Source organism: Panthera leo, chromosome B1 (assembly GCF_018350215.1).
Source record: "Panthera leo isolate Ple1 chromosome B1, P.leo_Ple1_pat1.1, whole genome shotgun sequence".
NCBI lineage: Eukaryota > Metazoa > Chordata > Mammalia > Carnivora > Felidae > Panthera > Panthera leo.
Window position 1 is genome coordinate 130583499 of NC_056682.1, and position 18263 is coordinate 130601761.

The 18263-nt window shown below is 37.1% G+C and overlaps 1 protein-coding gene across 4 annotated transcripts in view; it reads right to left on the reverse strand.

The window, feature by feature from the left end:
- MMRN1 (multimerin 1) overlaps positions 1-18263 on the reverse strand; it is a 75517-nt gene that overhangs the window by 37679 nt on the left and 19575 nt on the right. For all 4 annotated transcript variants that reach the window (XM_042935892.1, XM_042935893.1, XM_042935891.1 and 1 more), the window contains 2 exons: positions 7424-7543; positions 4361-4467 (listed from right to left, as the gene is read on the reverse strand). In XM_042935892.1, the coding sequence (XP_042791826.1) occupies positions 4361-4467; positions 7424-7543 (227 nt within the window). The remainder of the gene's footprint in view (positions 1-4360; positions 4468-7423; positions 7544-18263) is intronic.

Consider the following 18263-nt stretch of genomic DNA (forward strand, 5'->3'; position numbering starts at 1 on the left):
TCTGCCCCTCCCCCTCTTGTGCTCTCTCTTGCTGTCTCTCAAAAATAAATAAACATTTAAAAATAAATAAATTAATGAAAATTCAATATATTTAAGAAATCAGATTCCTTTTTTCCCCTTCCCTTCCCTTCCCTTCCCTTTCCTTCCCTTTCCATTCTCCTCTGATTCCCCCACTCCTCTTCCTCCTTCTACTAGACAGGTGTTATCTATATTTTGTTTTTCTTCCAGACCTTTGAGGCTTATGGAGGAAGTCATTAATGGCAATTCAGTAATGAGGAAGCTTGCTCTTAGTACCAGAAAGCTTCCTATGTGGCAAGACCAGTTTCTGGCTGATCCTGTGACATCAGGTAAATGCTTATTTGGTGATATTCAATACATATATAAAGATTTACTAACATTTGGTAGTTAAATCAAAGAAAGCAATTGGTGCAACAAAGACTTAAGGTACATGGTGACTTTTGACTAAATGTATCATAATTGAGCACAATGCTTATAGGAGATAATGTTCTTTCTTAAAGGGGAAAGAATTAATCCCCACTGGGATGAATTAGATATGCAAGTATATAAGAAATATAGGGACTTTTTTCTGTTTAAGTATTTATATTAATTGAAGTAATATTTTAAAATAGTTTTACTGGAGAAGTCCCATATTTAAAATGCTGGTTATAATAGCTTATAAAATTTATTGAACTATCTCACAACATTTATAAAATGAAATATTTTTATATATTCATAACAAATAGCAGAGGTCAATTTATTTCAATAACCGCATAATTGTATTTTTCAGCATTCGTAATATCTGTGGTACGTATTATAAAACACAATTTTATAAAATACCTTTTTCCTACATAAAGGATCTGACTAGAGCTGACTGGATTTTTTCTTAAACAGATTTACAAAGAAGCTTTTCTTTCCTCCTCTCTAATCTAACATTATTTGAACTTAAATTCCCGTCCTTTGTGTCATTAGAGCAAGCCACAATTTCCTTGTTCTACTTCAGAACATTTTAGAGACATCTACTGGAAAAGCACATTATTGCAAATTTTATATAAATGGTTTAAAAAGTATATTGTTGCTGACATTCTGAAAAAATGTCTTGGATCCCATCACAAAATTAGGTCCCTTTCTGAAGACAAACTCTTTGATCCTCAAAAAAGTATAACAAATGTAAAATAAATCAAAACTATTGCCTTGCTCTTTGACTTAATGCATCTACCTTTTTTCCCTAAAAATTTCTATTCATTTACACTTTTAAAAAATTGTTTTCCTCTTGATAGTATGACTAATATTATTAATAATCTAATCTAGAACTTTTTTTTACCAGATTTTTGATTATCGAAATTGTAGCAAAATGAGCATGTATAGAGGCTTAGTCATATTATAGGCAGCATATTGTAGAATAAGACAACGGGAAGAATTGCCTCATTGATTTTGAATCACGGCATCCCTTTCTTTTTTTCAAACATTTTTAATGTGGGGTGCCTGGGTGGCTCAGTCGGTTGAGTGTCCAACTTCAGCTCAGGTCATGATCTCGCACTCTGTGGGTTCGGGCCCCGCGTTGGGCTCTGTGCTGGCAGCTGGGAGCCTGGAGCCTGCTTCAAATTCTGGGTCTCCCTCTCTCTCTGCCCCTCTCCTACTCATGCTCTGTCTCTGTCTGTCTCTCTCTCTCTCTCTGTCAAAAATAAATACACATTAAAAAAATTAAAAAAAAATTTTGATGTGTATTTATTTTTTGAGAGAGAGGGAGGGATTGAACCCACCTATGGCAAGATCATGACCTGAGCTGAAGTCAGATGCTTAACTGATGAAGCCACCGAGGCACCCCACAATACCCCTTTCTAACAGGTTGGAAGTGAAGCTATAAAGGGGTAGGAGGAGAAAGAAAAAGAGAAAAAGGTATAGAAGTGGAGGAGGAGAAATAAAAGAGAGTACAGTTGCTAGCTGTTCCATTTTATTCCTGACTGATGGATCTTCCCTATATATTTAAAAATATCTCCCTACTGCAATCTAAATGAAAAAGAAATTGTTGTTTTTGTATTATGAAGTTTATTTTATTTGTGGGGATGAAACTTTTGGGGAAGTAGGGATTTGTAAAATTTACGTATTTTCTATGGATAGAATAATCTGATGTGAAGGACTAGCACTGAAGTAATTATCACAGTAGCTACATGGGAAGGTTATTCTAAACCCTTGCAGGCTCTGAAGACATTTAAAGAATGGATGAGCCACACTGATTATTCTTGCCATATTTGGGGCTGCTTGTTAAATGAGATAGCGTGGAGAGTGTTGTCAAAGGAAACCTGACAATTTTTTCTTCTGTATAAGAATAAGAGACTATTGGCACATACATAAAGTGTGATAAGAAGAGGGAGAGTTGGAATGTAGTGGGGGAGAAATCAGAAGGGAAAAATGTGTTTAAAAAAAAAAGGAAACAAAGAAAAGACAGGAAGGAAGGAAGAAACCCAGGATAGATGAGATAATGAAGATTGATTCAAGGGACAAAGGGACACAGTAGTTCTTGATACTATCAGTGCACCAACTGCACTAATAAAAAATTGAACTGCTTTTGTATACTGCAATACAAGTGAAGAGAAGGATGGTCAGAGTATCATAGGGAGCAAGAGTAGGGGTTTTTGGAATCACAGTCATATTGAATTGATTGTATGACATGACACAATGGGCATATCCACCATCGGAAAATTATTCCTATCATAGATTTCAATAGAAAGATGACCTTTCCACAACAGCTTAATCAGCAGATGCTTGAACTATGAGTAATTCTAATTATAGTATTGTAACAGAAGGTCATAGTCACGTCTGTTCTGGGACATTTTTGTTAATGAGGATTCAAGATAACAATTTGTAAGTCTAGTATTAAAAATATCCACAGGTGGCTTCCAGTTAGAACATGAGATGTCATTAAACAATCAAAGCAGCAACAGTTCTTATCAGCTGCAGCCCATGACATTCTTTGACATAAAGACTTTGCTTTCTGTCACATATCGACGTTCAGTCCCCTATGTGCAATAGGGTGTGTAATGACATTCTAAATTTCTAGAGAGGTATAATGTGAACTAACCCTTGAATCTCTAAGAAATAATAATGGAATTGATATTCCTAAGATACCCTTCTTCATTGAAGAAGAGAAATGTAAAAACTACTGTTAGACTTTAGAAATATAATTCTAAATATTGTTCAGAACTTTTAACCATCTGCCATTTATAGATTAAAAACAAATATGTTTTACCATATTTGTGCACCTCGCAGAAATCAGGGATCATTTGAAAGCAGCATGATATTTGGGCTTCTTTAGAATATGCTAAATTGCCTCGTTTTTAAATACGTTTTGTATAGATGATATTTTATTTAAAAGTTTATTTTACTTGATTATAAATGAAGTACATATTCATATTATACCCTGAAAATGTATTAAATTTTTATATCATCTCTGAAATTCAGGCCAGACCCAGAACAAATAGCCTTATAGTCAAGTTCGCCTACAGATTCTCACCGGGTGGGCTGGAAAAACCATACATAATATCCCTAGCAAAACTGCAAGTTTCCTAGAGCTTTTTGTATTACAACTTCCTTTTTTCAAAATGTGAATCATAATGGTTTCTCCACACTTACATTAATTTTTAATCACAGTCTCTCATGCTGCTGATTGAATTCCTCACCACTGCTAATGGTCTTTCTCATAATATTTATTCATTTAAAATACATATGCTGATGCCGTATCTTATTTTTCAAGGCTTTTGGCTGTTTTAAAGCCAAAAGCAAAATAATAGCCACATGGATGTTAGGCCACGGCAGGTTACCATGTGTTTGATTAGCCTTGCCACCAGAAAATCCTTAAAATTAAAGTTGATAAAATGGCTCTATGAGGATTTAAGGGGAAAAAACCCACAATTATTCATGCCTATTTGTATATTCTTTAAAACTGAATTTCATTCATAGACATTATTTCAAATAATTGAACTAGAACAAAACTAGAAATTAGTTTTATTATCACATAGGGTCACTTCTAATGATTATTTAAAAGTATAAAATTAAGATTTCCAATATTTAAATAAGGCATGTCTCCACAGCATACAGTTAAGAAAAAGTGAATAATCAGATCTCCACTTACTCATGCCATAAAACTACCGTAACAATATAAGAATATATAAGATATCTCGTTAAGAGATTTAGGGTGCTAAACTAAGGAAGCCCTAGAGAGGTAACAGTTTTAACGATTTGGCTACGTGTTAACTAACTTTGGTTCAAAAGGGAAAATACAACTCTTCACTGGAATCAGTTGCTTATTCTTCAGAAGTTTTATGCTTCTAATTGTTATTATAAAATTACTAATAGAATATACCTTTTAGCTGACATTTTGCTCCACTGAATCCAGGACAGCACTTCCATTCCAATGATGTAACGATTTTATGTTGCATCCTGTAGACGGGATTTGGGATCTTCTGAGATCTGTAGAGGAGAGGAAGTATTTGTCTCTCATTAAATTATCAGTTGGGATTGTTAAAGTATTGGAGACATTGCCCCAAATATAATAAGCATTCAATAAATGATATCTGTTATTGTTAATACTATAATCCTCATCATCAATATTATTGTTAAACTTAGATTTGTTTAAATACATTCTAAAAAGTATTAAGACTTCTGCTGTTGGGGATTTTAAGTTTATATCTATCGTTACATCTTCTACACATAGTAAAACATTTCCCTTGATAATTCTTTTAACTAAAGCAATGTTAAAACTTATTTAAATTTTTTTTTAACGTTTATTTATTTTTGAGAGAGAGACAAACAGAGTGTGAGCAGGGGAGGGGCAAAGAGACAAGGAGACACAGAATCCCAAGCTGGCTCCAGGCTCTGAGCTGTCAGCACAGAGCCCGATGCGAGGCTCGAACCCACAACCCTGCAAGATCGTGACCTGAAACAGTCAGAAGCTCAACTGACTGAGCCACCCAGGTGTCCCTTAAACTTATTTTAAGGAGTGCCTGGGTGGCTCAGTACGTTAAACGCGGGACTCCTGGTTTTGGCTCAGGTCATGATCTCATGGTTTCATGGGTTTGAGTCCCTCAGCCGGCTCTACGCTGGCAGCACGGAGCCTGCTTGGGATTTTCTGTCTCCCTTTCTCTCTACGCCTCCCCCACTCGCACTGTCTCTGTCTCTCTCAAAAATAAAATAAACTTAAAAAAATATTTTAATTCTAATTTTTAAACAGCTTATGAGGATAATTTATTTTATTTCAATTCTTATTATTCCTTATATCATTATAGTTAAAAGGACTTGTGTTTTCTCAGATCAACATCAAACAACTTAAACCGTGTATCAATGATCTAACTGAAATTATAGTAACCACTATGATTTTTAACCTGCACTTTCTCTTTTCTCAAGTTTTAAAAGCTTAATTTTTATTATTTCTCTCATATGGTATTTATCTCAGAGAGAGAGATGGGGTAAAGAGAAGGAGAGAAAGAGAGGGGGAGAGACAGGGAACATGAGAAAATATTTTGGAAAAGAAACTGCGCAAGGGAAATCAAGAAGTTATAACATTTTAACACTGGCAATCAATAGAAATGGTGAATGGTCCTGAACTGTAGGCGCTATATATGTAAATGTCAATCATAAATACAATTTTGTCATATTTATTCTTACCACACGATCTTAATATTTAACTAATACTTATCAAGCAGGTCTATAAAATGGGTATATATTATCTTGTTTAATTTTATTCTATTTGGAAAATATTATTCTGATGTGCTGAGGAGCCTGAGGAAGAGAGAGATGAAAAAACTTGCTCAAAGTCTTGTATGTAAAAGTGATCCAGGTGGGATTTTACTCCATGCTGCATGGGTTAGCCTCCACTGTTATTATCTAGAGTTTGTCCCATGCAGCTTTGTGGAGACAATGGTCAATTTCATGGGTAAACCCTGATCATGTGGAAGAAAATGTATTGCAAACTGGGCTTTAGGAAACTTGCTGTGATGTGAAGGGTAATTCACTATGTGTGAGGTTGTTCCTCAATTTTAAAATGAGCTGTAAGATTCTTTCCATCTCAAAAAGATAGGCTAATCATTTGTCTGTGTTTATTCCAGTGAATTATATTCAGTAAATAAAACTCTGTCCAGTGAACTATCTCCAGTCCAATAGCTAAAGCCAAATAGAAAGGACAGCTGTTTGGAAAAGGACTCTTTAGAGTCTATTAGGATGAATCCACACAGTTGGTTGCATTATTATAGGAGTAAATGTCCCTGCTTTAGCAAACTGGATCCCTGGTATATGTGGCTCAGGCATAATAAAAGAAAAGTAACAAACATTGCATATATACTGAAATAGTGAATGAATGGAGAGACTCATTCAAAGGTAAAGAAAGATAAGAGATGAGAATAAAGATATGCATTTCTGGTTTGTTTAAAGAGAGAGAGAGAGAAAAAAAAACTCACCTTGAACTCAGAAGGGCAGTATAATAGGGGTTACTGTGGTAATATTTTCATTACTGAAGAATTAACAATGCATTCTTTGTTTCTCATGTCGGCAAGGAAATTGCCACAAAGGGAGTAAACTGAAAGCAGAACTGGAGCTCAGCTCTCCTAAATCCCTAAGATGTGCTTAGCTCTCTGGACCATGAACCTTAGCTATTCCTCTGGGGAGTAAGAAACACCTTGATTTTACAATCCTTACTGTGCACTGTTCCAGATTGCCAATGTGTCAGATTCATTGCCTGAGTTATTTGTATGACAATTTGCATAACATGAGCCATCATGGCCTGAATAATAATTTTAGTTTTTATTTCAGGCTCTTCTGAAACACTCTCAGATAAGCTACTGTGACTGTGTGAATTCAGAGCACTTATCAATTACTCAGCCCCACATTTGAGGGCAATTTTTTAATGTCCTAAATAGATTTTTTAAAAAATGAAAATTAAATAACATGAATCATTAAAATGTAAAGAAAGGCCCTCCTTAGCCATTTTATTGTGCATAATCTCAATTAGTGGCTTGCCAAATTACAGACTTCTCTCTGACCTGGTAGGAAAGGGAAATTATCAATAAAATTTTAGAACTGTATGTGAATTTCATAAGAATTAAAAGACAGGATTATTGGTCAGGTTATAGAATAAAAATAATAGTAATAGTAAAAATGGAAATAAGCATGAGAATTAACATTTATTGAAGACTCTGTCAGTAGGCTAAGGTTATTACTGCATTGTCTCACACATTCTAAAAACTCCCAATGAGGCATGTATTATTAGTATCTGCATTTTAACTTACCCAAGATCATGCGTCTCATTTAATGTAATGACCCTACTCTGACCTTATTATACGTATGTACCTGGGATGATTAGCTTTCTCTACATATTCCAGGACATACATGAATATAGCACAAGCAGTGGCTATTTTCAAACAATATCACATACCTCTGAGGACAGGATCTCCCGGTTGAGCCACAAGGCCCTCTCCCATTTGGAAGATAAGTGACTTGGTTGTCCAATATCACTGTGGGTGATAATCTGGTATGTACATAAGCACACCAATTCCTAAGGAAGAGAGAATTTTTGTCAGAAAAAAATCATTGTCAAAAAGAATTCTTTTCCTTAAAATTATTTTCACGGACCTCTGTCTACGGCTGCAAGTATTATGGGGTAGATACTTGTGTACATATGAAAAGTAAAGAAACACTACAATATCAAAGTAAATTGAGAATAAATAAGACTTAAAACCAGAATCTGTATGTCAGCTGTAAGCTAAGTCAAAATAGAAGATTGCCCTTATGTCAAATATCAATATATTTTTTTTTAATGTTTATTTATTTTTGAGACAGGAGAGACAGAGCATGAGCAGGGGAGAGGCAGAGAGAGACTGAGAGGGAGACACAGAATCAGAAGAAGTTTCCAGGCGCTGAGCTGTTAGTACAGAGCCTGATGCAGGGCTCGAACTCACAAGCTGTGAGATCATGACCTGGGCTGAAATCGGACGCTCAACCAACTGAGCCATCCAGGCACCCCTGTCAAATATCAATATTAGTACTTAGATTGGAGACTCAGACCTAGGCCCATTACTTCTGGTGAACAATGTGCAGTAAGACAAAAGCAAAAAAATACATGCTGTAATAATCAAAAAGAGGAAAAAAAAAAAACCTGTTACTAGGAGCAGATGATATGATTGTGAATAAAGAGAATATGAGTCTAGATGCAAATGATTATAAGAGTTCAGCTATGTAGTTAAAATTCATATAAATTTTTTATAACTAATAAAAAGTATGGCCACATAGTTAAGATCAGTTACAGACAGTTCAATGTACCAAAAAAATTTTTAAAAAGATACTATTTACAACAGCAAAAATACCATTATTTTTATTAAATCCAACAAAAGAAGTGTAAGACTTAATATATATAACTTTTAAGCTTTATTGAAAGGCCTGAAAGAAAATCCAATAAATACTATTAATGGATGGGAAGAGTCAATTTAAATATATCGATTCTCCTCAAGTTAATCTACAGATTTAGGGCACTTTTAAATCAAACCTTAATTTGATACAAGTTTAATAAGCTTATTCTATTGTTTATGTAATAAACTAAAAATATGAATTTTAGAAATTTCTGGCTCTGGCCATAACAGAGCATCAGATGTACTTTCCCTTGGTAAAAAAAAATCTATAAAGCTGGACAAGCTATATAAAGCAATAATTTTTAGAAGTTGAACAACAGACAACTCAGTGATATTATTTTTTGAGAAAAGGGGACAACATGATGTGAATTCCATACCGACTCTAATTTTCTGCCTGCAAACAATTTTCAAACTGCATCACAAAGGGGTGGGCCCCAAAGACAGAGAAAGCACTGGGTGAATGAAACAGAGATCTGAGTTTGGGGCTGCTGAGATGGTTAGAATATGTGGATAAGTGAATAAAATGAGGATGATGACAGAGATGCCATTTTTTTGTGTTTTGTTTTGTTTTTCTCTTTTTATTTTTTTTAATATGAAATTTATTGTCACATTGGTTTCCATACAACATCCAGTGCTCATCCCAACAGGTGCCTCCTCAATGACCATCACCCACCCTCCCATCCTTCCCACCCCCCATCAACCCTCAGTTTATTCTCAGTTTTTAAGAGTCTCTTATGGTTTGGCTCTCTCCCTAACTTTTTTTTTCCTTCCCTTCCCCTCCCCCATGGTCTTCAGTTGAGTTTCTCAGGATCCACATATGAGTGAAAACATATGGTATCTGTCTTTCTCTGCCTGACTTATTTCACTTAGCATAGCACTCTCCAGTTCCGTCCACGTTGCTACAAATGGCCAGATTTCATTCTTTCTCATTGCCAAGTAGCATTCCATTGTATATATAAAACACATCTTTTTTATCCATTCGCAGTTGATGGGCATTTAGGCTCTTTCCATAATTCAGCTATTGTTGAAAGTGCTGCTATAAACATTGGGGTACAAGTGCCCCTATGCATCAGCACTTCTGTATCCCTTGAGCAAATTCCTGGCAGTGCTATTGCTGGGTCATAGGGTAGATCTGTTTTTGATTTTCTGACGAACCTCCACACTGTTTTCCAGAGTGGCTGCACCAGTCTGCATTCCCACCAACAGTGAAAAAGGGTTCCCGTTTCTCCTATCCTCTCCAGCGTCTATAGTCTCACGATTTGTTCATTTTAGCCACTCTGACTGGCATGAGGTGATATCTCAGTGTGGTTTTGATTTGTATTTCCCTGATGAGGAGTGATGTTGAGCATCTTTTCATGTGCCTGTTGGCGATCTGGATGTCTTCTTTAGAGAAGTGTCTATTCATGTTTTCTGCCCATTTCTTCACTGGATTATTTGTTTTCCGGGTGTGGAATTGGTGAGTTCTTTATAGACTTTGGATACTAGCCCTTTGTCTGATATGTCATTTACAAATATCTTTTCCCATTCCATTGGTTGCCATTTAGTTTTGTTGATTGTTTCCTTTGCAGTGCAGAAACTTTTTATCTTCATGAGGTCCCAATAGTTCATTTTTGCTTTTAATTCCCTTGCTGTTGGAGTTGTGTCAAGTAAGAAATTGCTGCAGCTGAGATCAGAGAGGTCTTTTCCTGCTTTCTCCTCTAGGGTTTTGATGATTTCCTGTCTCACATTCAGGTCCTTTATCTATTTTGAGTTTATTTTTGTGAATGGTGTAAGAAAGTGGTCTAGTTTCATTCTTCTGCATGTTGCTGTCCAGTTCTCCCAGCACCATTTGTTAAAGAGACTGTCTTTTTTCCATTGGATATTCTTTCCTGCTTTGTCAAAGATTGGTTGGCCATACTTTTTTGGGTCCAGTTCTGGAGTCTCTATTCTATTCCATTGTTCTATGTATCTGTTTTTGTGCCAATACCATGCTGTCTTAATGATTTGTAGTAGAGGCTAAAGTCTGGGATTGTGATGCCTTCCACTTTGGTCTTCTTCTTCAATATTACTTTGGCTATTCGGGGTCTTTTGTGGTTCCCTACAAATTTTAGGATTGCTTGTTCTAGCTTCGAGAAGAAAGCTGGTGCAATTTTGGTTGGGATTGCATTGAATGTGTAGATTGCTTTGGGTAGTATTGACATTTTAACAATATTTATTCTTCCAATCCATGAGCATGGAATGTTTTTCCATTTCTTTGTATCTTCTTCAATTTCCTTCATACACTTTCTATAGTTTTCAGCATACAGATCTTTTACATCTTTGGTTAGGTTTATTCCTAGGTATTTTATGCCTCTTGGTGCAATTGTGAATGGGATCAGTTTCTTTACTTGTCTTTCTGTTGCTTCATTATTAGTGTATAAGAATGCAACTGATTTCTGTACATTAATTTTGTATCCTGCGACTTGGCTGAACTCATGTATCAGCTCTAGCAGACTTTTGGTGGAGTCTATCGGGTTTTTCATGTATAGTATCATGTCATCTACAAAAAGTGAAAGGTTGGCTTCATCCTTGTCAATTTTGATGCCTTTGATTTCCTTTTGTTGTCTGATTGCTGATGCTAGCACTTCCAACACTATGTTAAACAACAGCAGTGAGAATGGACATCCCAGTTGTATTCCTGATCTCAGGAGGAAAGCTCTCAGTTTTTCCTCATTGAGGATGATGTTAGCTGTGGGCTCTTCAGAAATGGCTTTTATGATGGTTAAGTATGTTCCTTCTATCCCGACTTTCTCAAGGGTTTTTATTAAGAAAGGGTGCTGGATTTTGTCAGATGCTTTTGCTGCATCGATTGACAGGATCATATGGTTCTTTTATTAATGTGATGTATCACATTGATTATTTTGCGATGTTGAACCAGCCCTGCATCCCAGGAATGAATCCCACTTGATCAGGGTGAATAATTCTTTTTATATGCTGTTGAATTCGATTTGCTAGTATCTTGAGAATTTTTGCATCCATAGTCATCAGGGATATTGGCCTGTAGTTCTCTTTTTCTACTGGGTCTCTGGTCTAGGTATCAAAGTAATACTGGCTTCATAGAATGAGTCTGGAAGTTTTCCTTCCCTTTCTATTTTTTAGAACAGCTTGAGAAGGATAGGTATTAACTCTGCTTTAAATGTATGGTAGAATTCCCCTGGGAAGCCATCTGGCCCAGGACTCTTATTTGTTGGGAGTTTTTTCATAACTGATTCAATTTCTTTGCTGGTTATGGGTCTGTTCAAATTTCCTATTTCTTCCTGTTTGGGTTTTGGAAGTGTGTGGATGTTTAGGAATTTGTCCATTCCTTCCACGTTGTCCAGTTTGTTGGCATATAATCTTTCATAGTATTCCCTGATATTTGCCTGTATTTCTGAGGAATTGTTTGTAACAATTCCATTTTCATTCATGATTTTATCTATTCCGGTCCTCTCCCTTTTCTTTTGAGAAGCCTGGCTAGAGGTTTATCAATTTTGTTTATTTTTTCAAAAAACCGACTCTTGGTTTTGTTGATCTGCTCTACAGTTTTTTTTAGATTCTATATTTTTTATTTCTGCTCTGATCCTTATTATTTCTCTTCTTCTGCTGGGGTTGGGGTGTCTTTGCTGTTCTGCTTCTATTTCCTTTAGGTGTGCTGTTAGATTTTGTATTTGGGATTTTTCTTGTTTCTGGAGATAGGCCTGTTGCAATGTATTTTCCTCTCAGGACTGCCTTCACTGCCTCCCAAAGTGTTTGGATGGTTGTATTTTCATTTTCATTTGTTTCCATATATTTTTTTAATTTCTTCTCTAATTGACTGGTTGACCCATTCACTCTTTAGTAGGGTGTTCTTTAACCTCCTTTGAAGGTTTCCAGACTTGTTCCTGTGGCTGATTTCAAGTTTCATAGCATTGTGGTCTGAAAATGCATGGTATGATCTCAATTATTTTATATTTATGAAGGGCTGTTTTGTGACCCAGTAAATGATCTATCTTGGAGAATGTTCCATGTGCACTCGAGAAGAAAGTATTTTCTGTTGCTTTGGGATGCAGAGTTCTAAATATATCTGTCAAGTCCATCTGATCCAATGTATCATTCAGGGCCCTTGTTTATTTATTTATTCTGCGTCTAAATGATCTATCCATTGTTGTAAGTGGGGTATTAAAGTCCCCTGCAATTACCATATTCTTATCAATAAGGTTACTTATGTTTGTGATTGTTTTATATATTTGGGGGCTCCCATATATGGTACATAGACATTTATAACTGTTATCTCTTCCTGATGTATAGACCCTATAATTATTTTATAATGCCCTTCTTCATCTCTTGTTACAGCCTTTAATTTAAAGTCTAGTTTGTCTGATATAAATATGGCTACTCCAGCTTTCTTTTTTTTTTTTTTTTTATTTTTATTTTTATTTTATATTTATTTTTTTTTGTTGGCATGATTTTATTTTATTTTATTTTATTTTTTTATTTATTTATTTTTTTAATATATGAAATTTACTGTCAAATTGGTTTCCATACAACACCCAGTGCTCATCCCAAAAGGTGCCCTCCTCAATACCCATCACCCACCCTGCCCTCCCTCCCACCCCCCATCAACCCTCAGTTTGTTCTCAGTTTTTAACAGTCTCTTATGCTTTGGCTCTCTCCCACTCTAACCTCTTTTTTTTTTTTTTTTTTTTTTTTTTTTTTCCCTTCCCCTCCCCCATGGGTTTCTGTTATGTTTCTCAGGATCCACATAAGAGTGAAACCATATGGTATCTGTCTTTCTCTGTATGGCTTATTTCACTTAGCATCACACTCTCCAATTCCATCCATGTTGCTACAAAAGGCCATATTTCATTTTTTCTCATTGCCACGTAGTATTCCATTGTGTATATAAACCACAATTTCTTTATCCATTCATCAGTTGATGGACATTTAGGCTCTTTCCATAATTTGGCTATTGTTGAGAGTGCCGCTATAAACATTGGGGTACAGGTGCCCCTATGCATCAGTACTCCTGTATCCCTTGGATAAATTCCTAGCAGTGCTATTGCTGGGTCATAGGGTAGGTCTATTTTTAATTTTCTGAGGAACCTCCACACTGCTTTCCGGAGCGGCTGCACCAATTTGCATTCCCACCAACAGTGCAAGAGGGTTCCTGTTTCTCCACATCCTCTCCAGCATCTATAGTCTCCTGATTTCTTCATTTTGGCCACTCTGACTGGCGTGAGGTGGTATCTGAGTGTGGTTTTGATTTGTATTTCCCTGATAAGGAGCGACGTTGAACATCTTTTCATGTGCCTGTTGGCCATCCGGATGTCTTCTTTAGAGAAGTGTCTATTCATGTTTTCTGCCCATTTCTTCACTGGGTTATTTGTTTTTCGGGTGTGGAGTTTGATGAGCTCTTTATAGATTTTGGATACTAGCCCTTTGTCCGATGTGTCATTTGCAAATATCTTTTCCCATTCCGTTGGTTGCCTTTTAGTTTTGTTGGTTGTTTCCTTTGCTGTGCAGAAGCTTTTTATCTTCATAAGGTCCCAGTAATTCACTTTTGCTTTTAATTCCCTTGCCTTTGGGGATGTGCCGAGTAAGAGATTGCTATGGCTGAGGTCAGAGAGGTCTTTTCCTGCTTTCTCCTCTAAGGTTTTGATGGTTTCCTGTCTCACATTCAGGTTCTTTATCCATTTTGAGTTTATTTTTGTGAATGGTGTGAGAGAGTGGTCTAGTTTCAACCTTCTGCATGTTGCTGTCCAGTTCTCCCAGCACCATTTGTTAAAGAGACTGTCTTTTTTCCACTGGATGTTCTTTCCTGCTTTGTCAAAGATGAGTTGACCATACGTTTGTGGGTCTAGTTCTGGGGTTTCTATTCTATTCCATTGGTCTATGTGTCTGTTTTTATGCCAATACCATGCTGTCTTGATGATGACAGCTTTGTAGTAGAGGCTAAAGTCTGGGATTGTGATGCCTCCTGCTTTGGTCTTCTTCTTCAAAATTACTTTGGCTATTCGGGGCCTTTTGTGGTTCCATATGAATTTTAGGATTGCTTGTTCTAGTTTCGAGAAGAATGCTGGTGCAATTTTGATTGGGATTGCATTGACTGTGTAGATAGCTTTGGGTAGTATTGACATTTTGACAATATTTATTCTTCCAATCCATGAGCAGGGAATGTCTTTCCATTTCTTTATATCTTCTTCAATTACCTGCATAAGCTTTCTATAGTTTTCAGCATACAGATCTTTTACATCTTTGGTTAGATTTATTCCTAGGTATTTTATGCTTCTTGGTGCAATTGTGAATGGGATCAGTTTCTTCATTTGTCTTTCTGTTGCTTCATTGTTAGTGTATAAGAATGCAACTGATTTCTGCACATTGATTTTGTATCCTGCAACTTTGCTGAATTCATGTATCAGTTCTAGCAGACTTTTGGTGGAGTCTATCGGATTTTCCATGTATAATATCATGTCATCTGCAAAAAGCGAAAGCTTGACTTCATCTTTGCCAATTTTGATGCCTTTGATTTCCTTTTGTTGTCTGATTGCTGATGCTAGAACTTCCAGCACTATATTAAACAGCAGCGGTGACAGTGGGCATCCCTGTCGTGTTCCTGATCTCAGGGAAAAAGCTCTCAGTTTTTCCCCGTTGAGGATGATGTTAGCTGTGGGCTTTTCATAAATGGCCTTTATGATCTTTAAGTATGTTCCTTCTATCCCGACTTTCTCAAGGGTTTTTATTAAGAAAGGGTGCTGGATTTTGTCAAAGGCCTTTTCTGCATCGATTGACAGGATCATATGGTTCTTCTCTTTTTTTTTGTTAATGTGATGTATCACGTTGATCGATTTGCGAATGTTGAACCAGCCCTGCATCCCAGGAATGAATCCCACTTGATCATGGTGAATAATTCTTTTTATATGCTGTTGAATTCGATTTGCTAGTATCTTATTGAGAATTTTTGCATCCATATTCATCAGGGATATTGGCCTGTAGTTCTCTTTTTTTACTGGGTCTCTGTCTGGTTTAGGAATCAAAGTAATACTGGCTTCATAGAATGAGTCTGGAAGTTTTCCTTCCCTTTCTATTTCTTGGAATAGCTTGAGAAGGATAGGTATTATCTCTGCTTTAAATGTCTGGTAGAACTCCCCTGGGAAGCCATCTGGTCCTGGACTCTTATTTGTTGGGAGATTTTTGATAACCGATTCAATTTCTTCGCTGGTTATGGGTCTGTTCAAGCTTTCTATTTCCTCCTGATTGAGTTTTGGAAGAGTGTGGGTGTTTAGAAATTTGTCCATTTCTTCCAGGTTGTCCAATTTGCTGGCATATAATTTTTCATAGTATTCCCTGATAATTGTTTGTATCTCTGAGGGATCGGTTGTAATCATTCCATTTTCATTCATGATTTTATCTATTTGGGTCATCTCCCTTTTCTTTTTGAGAAGCCTGGCTAGAGGTTTGTCAATTTTGTTTATTTTTTCAAAAAACCAACTCTTGGTTTCGTTGATCTGCTCTACAGTTTTTTTAGATTCTATATTGTTTATTTCTGCTCTGATCTTTATTATTTCTCTTCTTCTGCTGGGTTTAGGCTGCCTTTGCTGTTCTGCTTCTATTTCCTTTAGGTGTGCTGTTAGATTTTGTATTTGGGATTTTTCTTGTTTCTTGAGATAGGCCTGGATTGCAATGTATTTTCCTCTCAGGACTGCCTTCGCTGCATCCCAAAGCGTTTGGATTGTTGTATTTTCATTTTCGTTTGTTTCCATATATTTTTTAATTTCTTCTCTAATTGCCTGGTTGACCCACTCATTCGTTAGTAGGGTGTTCTTTAACCTCCATGCTTTTGGAGGTTTTCCAGACTTTTTCCTGTGGTTGATTTCAAGCTTCATAGCATTGTGGTCTGAAAGTATGCATGGTATAATTTCAATTCTTGTAAACTTATGAAGGGCTGTTTTGTGACCCAGTATATGATCTATCTTGGAGAAGGTTCCATGTGCACTCGAGAAGAAAGTATATTCTGTTGCTTTGGGATGCAGAGTTCTAAATATATCTGTCAAGTCCATCTGATCCAATGTATCATTCAGGGCCCTTGTTTCTTTATTGACTGTGTGTCTAGATGATCTATCCATTTCTGTAAGTGGGGTGTTAAAGTCCCCTGCAATGACCACATTCTTATCAATAAGGTTGCTTATGTTTATGAGTAATTGTTTTATATATCTGGGGGCTCGGGTATTTGGCGCATAGACATTTATAATAGTTAGCTCTTCCTGGTGGATAGACCCTGTGATTATTATATAATGCCCTTCTTCATCTCTTGTTACAGCCTTTAATTTAAAGTCTAGTTTGTCTGATATAAGTATGGCTACTCCAGCTTTCTTTTGGCTTCCAGGAGCATGATAAATAGTTCTCCATCCCCTCACTCTCAATCTAAAGGTGTCCTCAGATCTAAAATGAGTCTCTTGTAGACAGCAAATAGATGGGTCTTGTTTTTTTATCCATTCTGATACCCTATGTCTTTTAGTTGGCGCATTTAATCCATTTACATTCAGTGTTATTATAGAAAGATATGGGTTTAGAGTCATCGTGATGTCTGTATGTTTTATGCTTGTAGTGATGTCTCTGGTACTTTGTCTCACAGGATCCCCCTTAGGATCTCTTGTAGGGCTGGTTTCGTGGTGACAAATTCCTTCAGTTTTTGTTTGTTTGGGAAGACCTTTATCTCTCCTTCTATTCTAAACGACAGACTTGCTGGATAAAGGATTCTCGGCTGCATATTTTTTCTGTTTAGCACACTGTAGATATCGTGCCAAGCCTTTCTGGCCTGCCAAGTTTCAAAGGAGAGATCAGTCACGAGTCTTATAGGTCTCCCTTTATATGTGAGGGCACGTTTATCCCTTGCTGCTTTCAGAATTTTCTCTTTGTCCTTGTATTTTGCCAGTTTCACTATGATATGTCGTGCAGAAGATCGATTCAGGTTACATCTGAAGGGAGTTCTCTGTGCCTCTTGGATTTCAATGCCTTTTTCCTTCCCCAGTTCAGGGAAGTTCTCAGCTATAATTTGTTCAAGTACCCCTTCAGCACCTTTCCCTCTCTCTTCCTCCTCTGGGATACCAATTATGCGTATATTATTTTTTTTTACTGTATCACTTAGTTCTCTAATTTTCCCCTCATACTCCTGGATTTTTTTATCTCTCTTTCTTTCAGCTTCCTCTTTCTCCATAACTTTATCTTCTAGTTCACCTATTCTCTCCTCTGCCTCTTCAAGCCGAGCCATCGTGGATTCCATTTTGTTTTGCATTTCGTTCAAAGCGTTTTTCAGCTCCTCGTGACTGTTCCTTAGTCCCTCGATCTTTGTGGCAAGAGATTCTCTGCTGTCCTGTATACTGTTTTCAAGCCCTGCGATTAATTTTATGACTATTATTCTAAATTCACTTTCTGTTATATTATTTAAATCCTTTTTGATCAGTTCGTTAGCTGTTGTTATTTCCTGGAGATTCTTCTGAGGGGAATTCTTCCGTTTGGTCATTTTGGAGAGTCCCTGGCTTGGTGAGGACCTGGAGTGCACTTCCCCTGTGCTGTGGTGTATAACTGGAGTTAGTGGGCGGGGCCGCAGTCGGACCCGATGTCTGCCCCCAGCCCACTGCTGGGGCCACAGTCAGACTGGTGTGTGCCTTCTCTTCCCCTCTCCTAGGGGCGGGATTCACTGTGGGGTGGCGTGTCCCGTCTGGGCTACTTGCACACTGCCAGGCTTGTGTTGCTGGGGATCTGGCGTATTAGCTGGGGTGGGTAGGCAAGGTGCACGGGGGCTGGAGGGGCAGGCTTAGCTCGCTTCTCCTTAGGTGATCCACTTCAGGAGGGGCCCTGTGGCAGCGGGAGGGAGTCAGATCCGCTGCCGGAGGT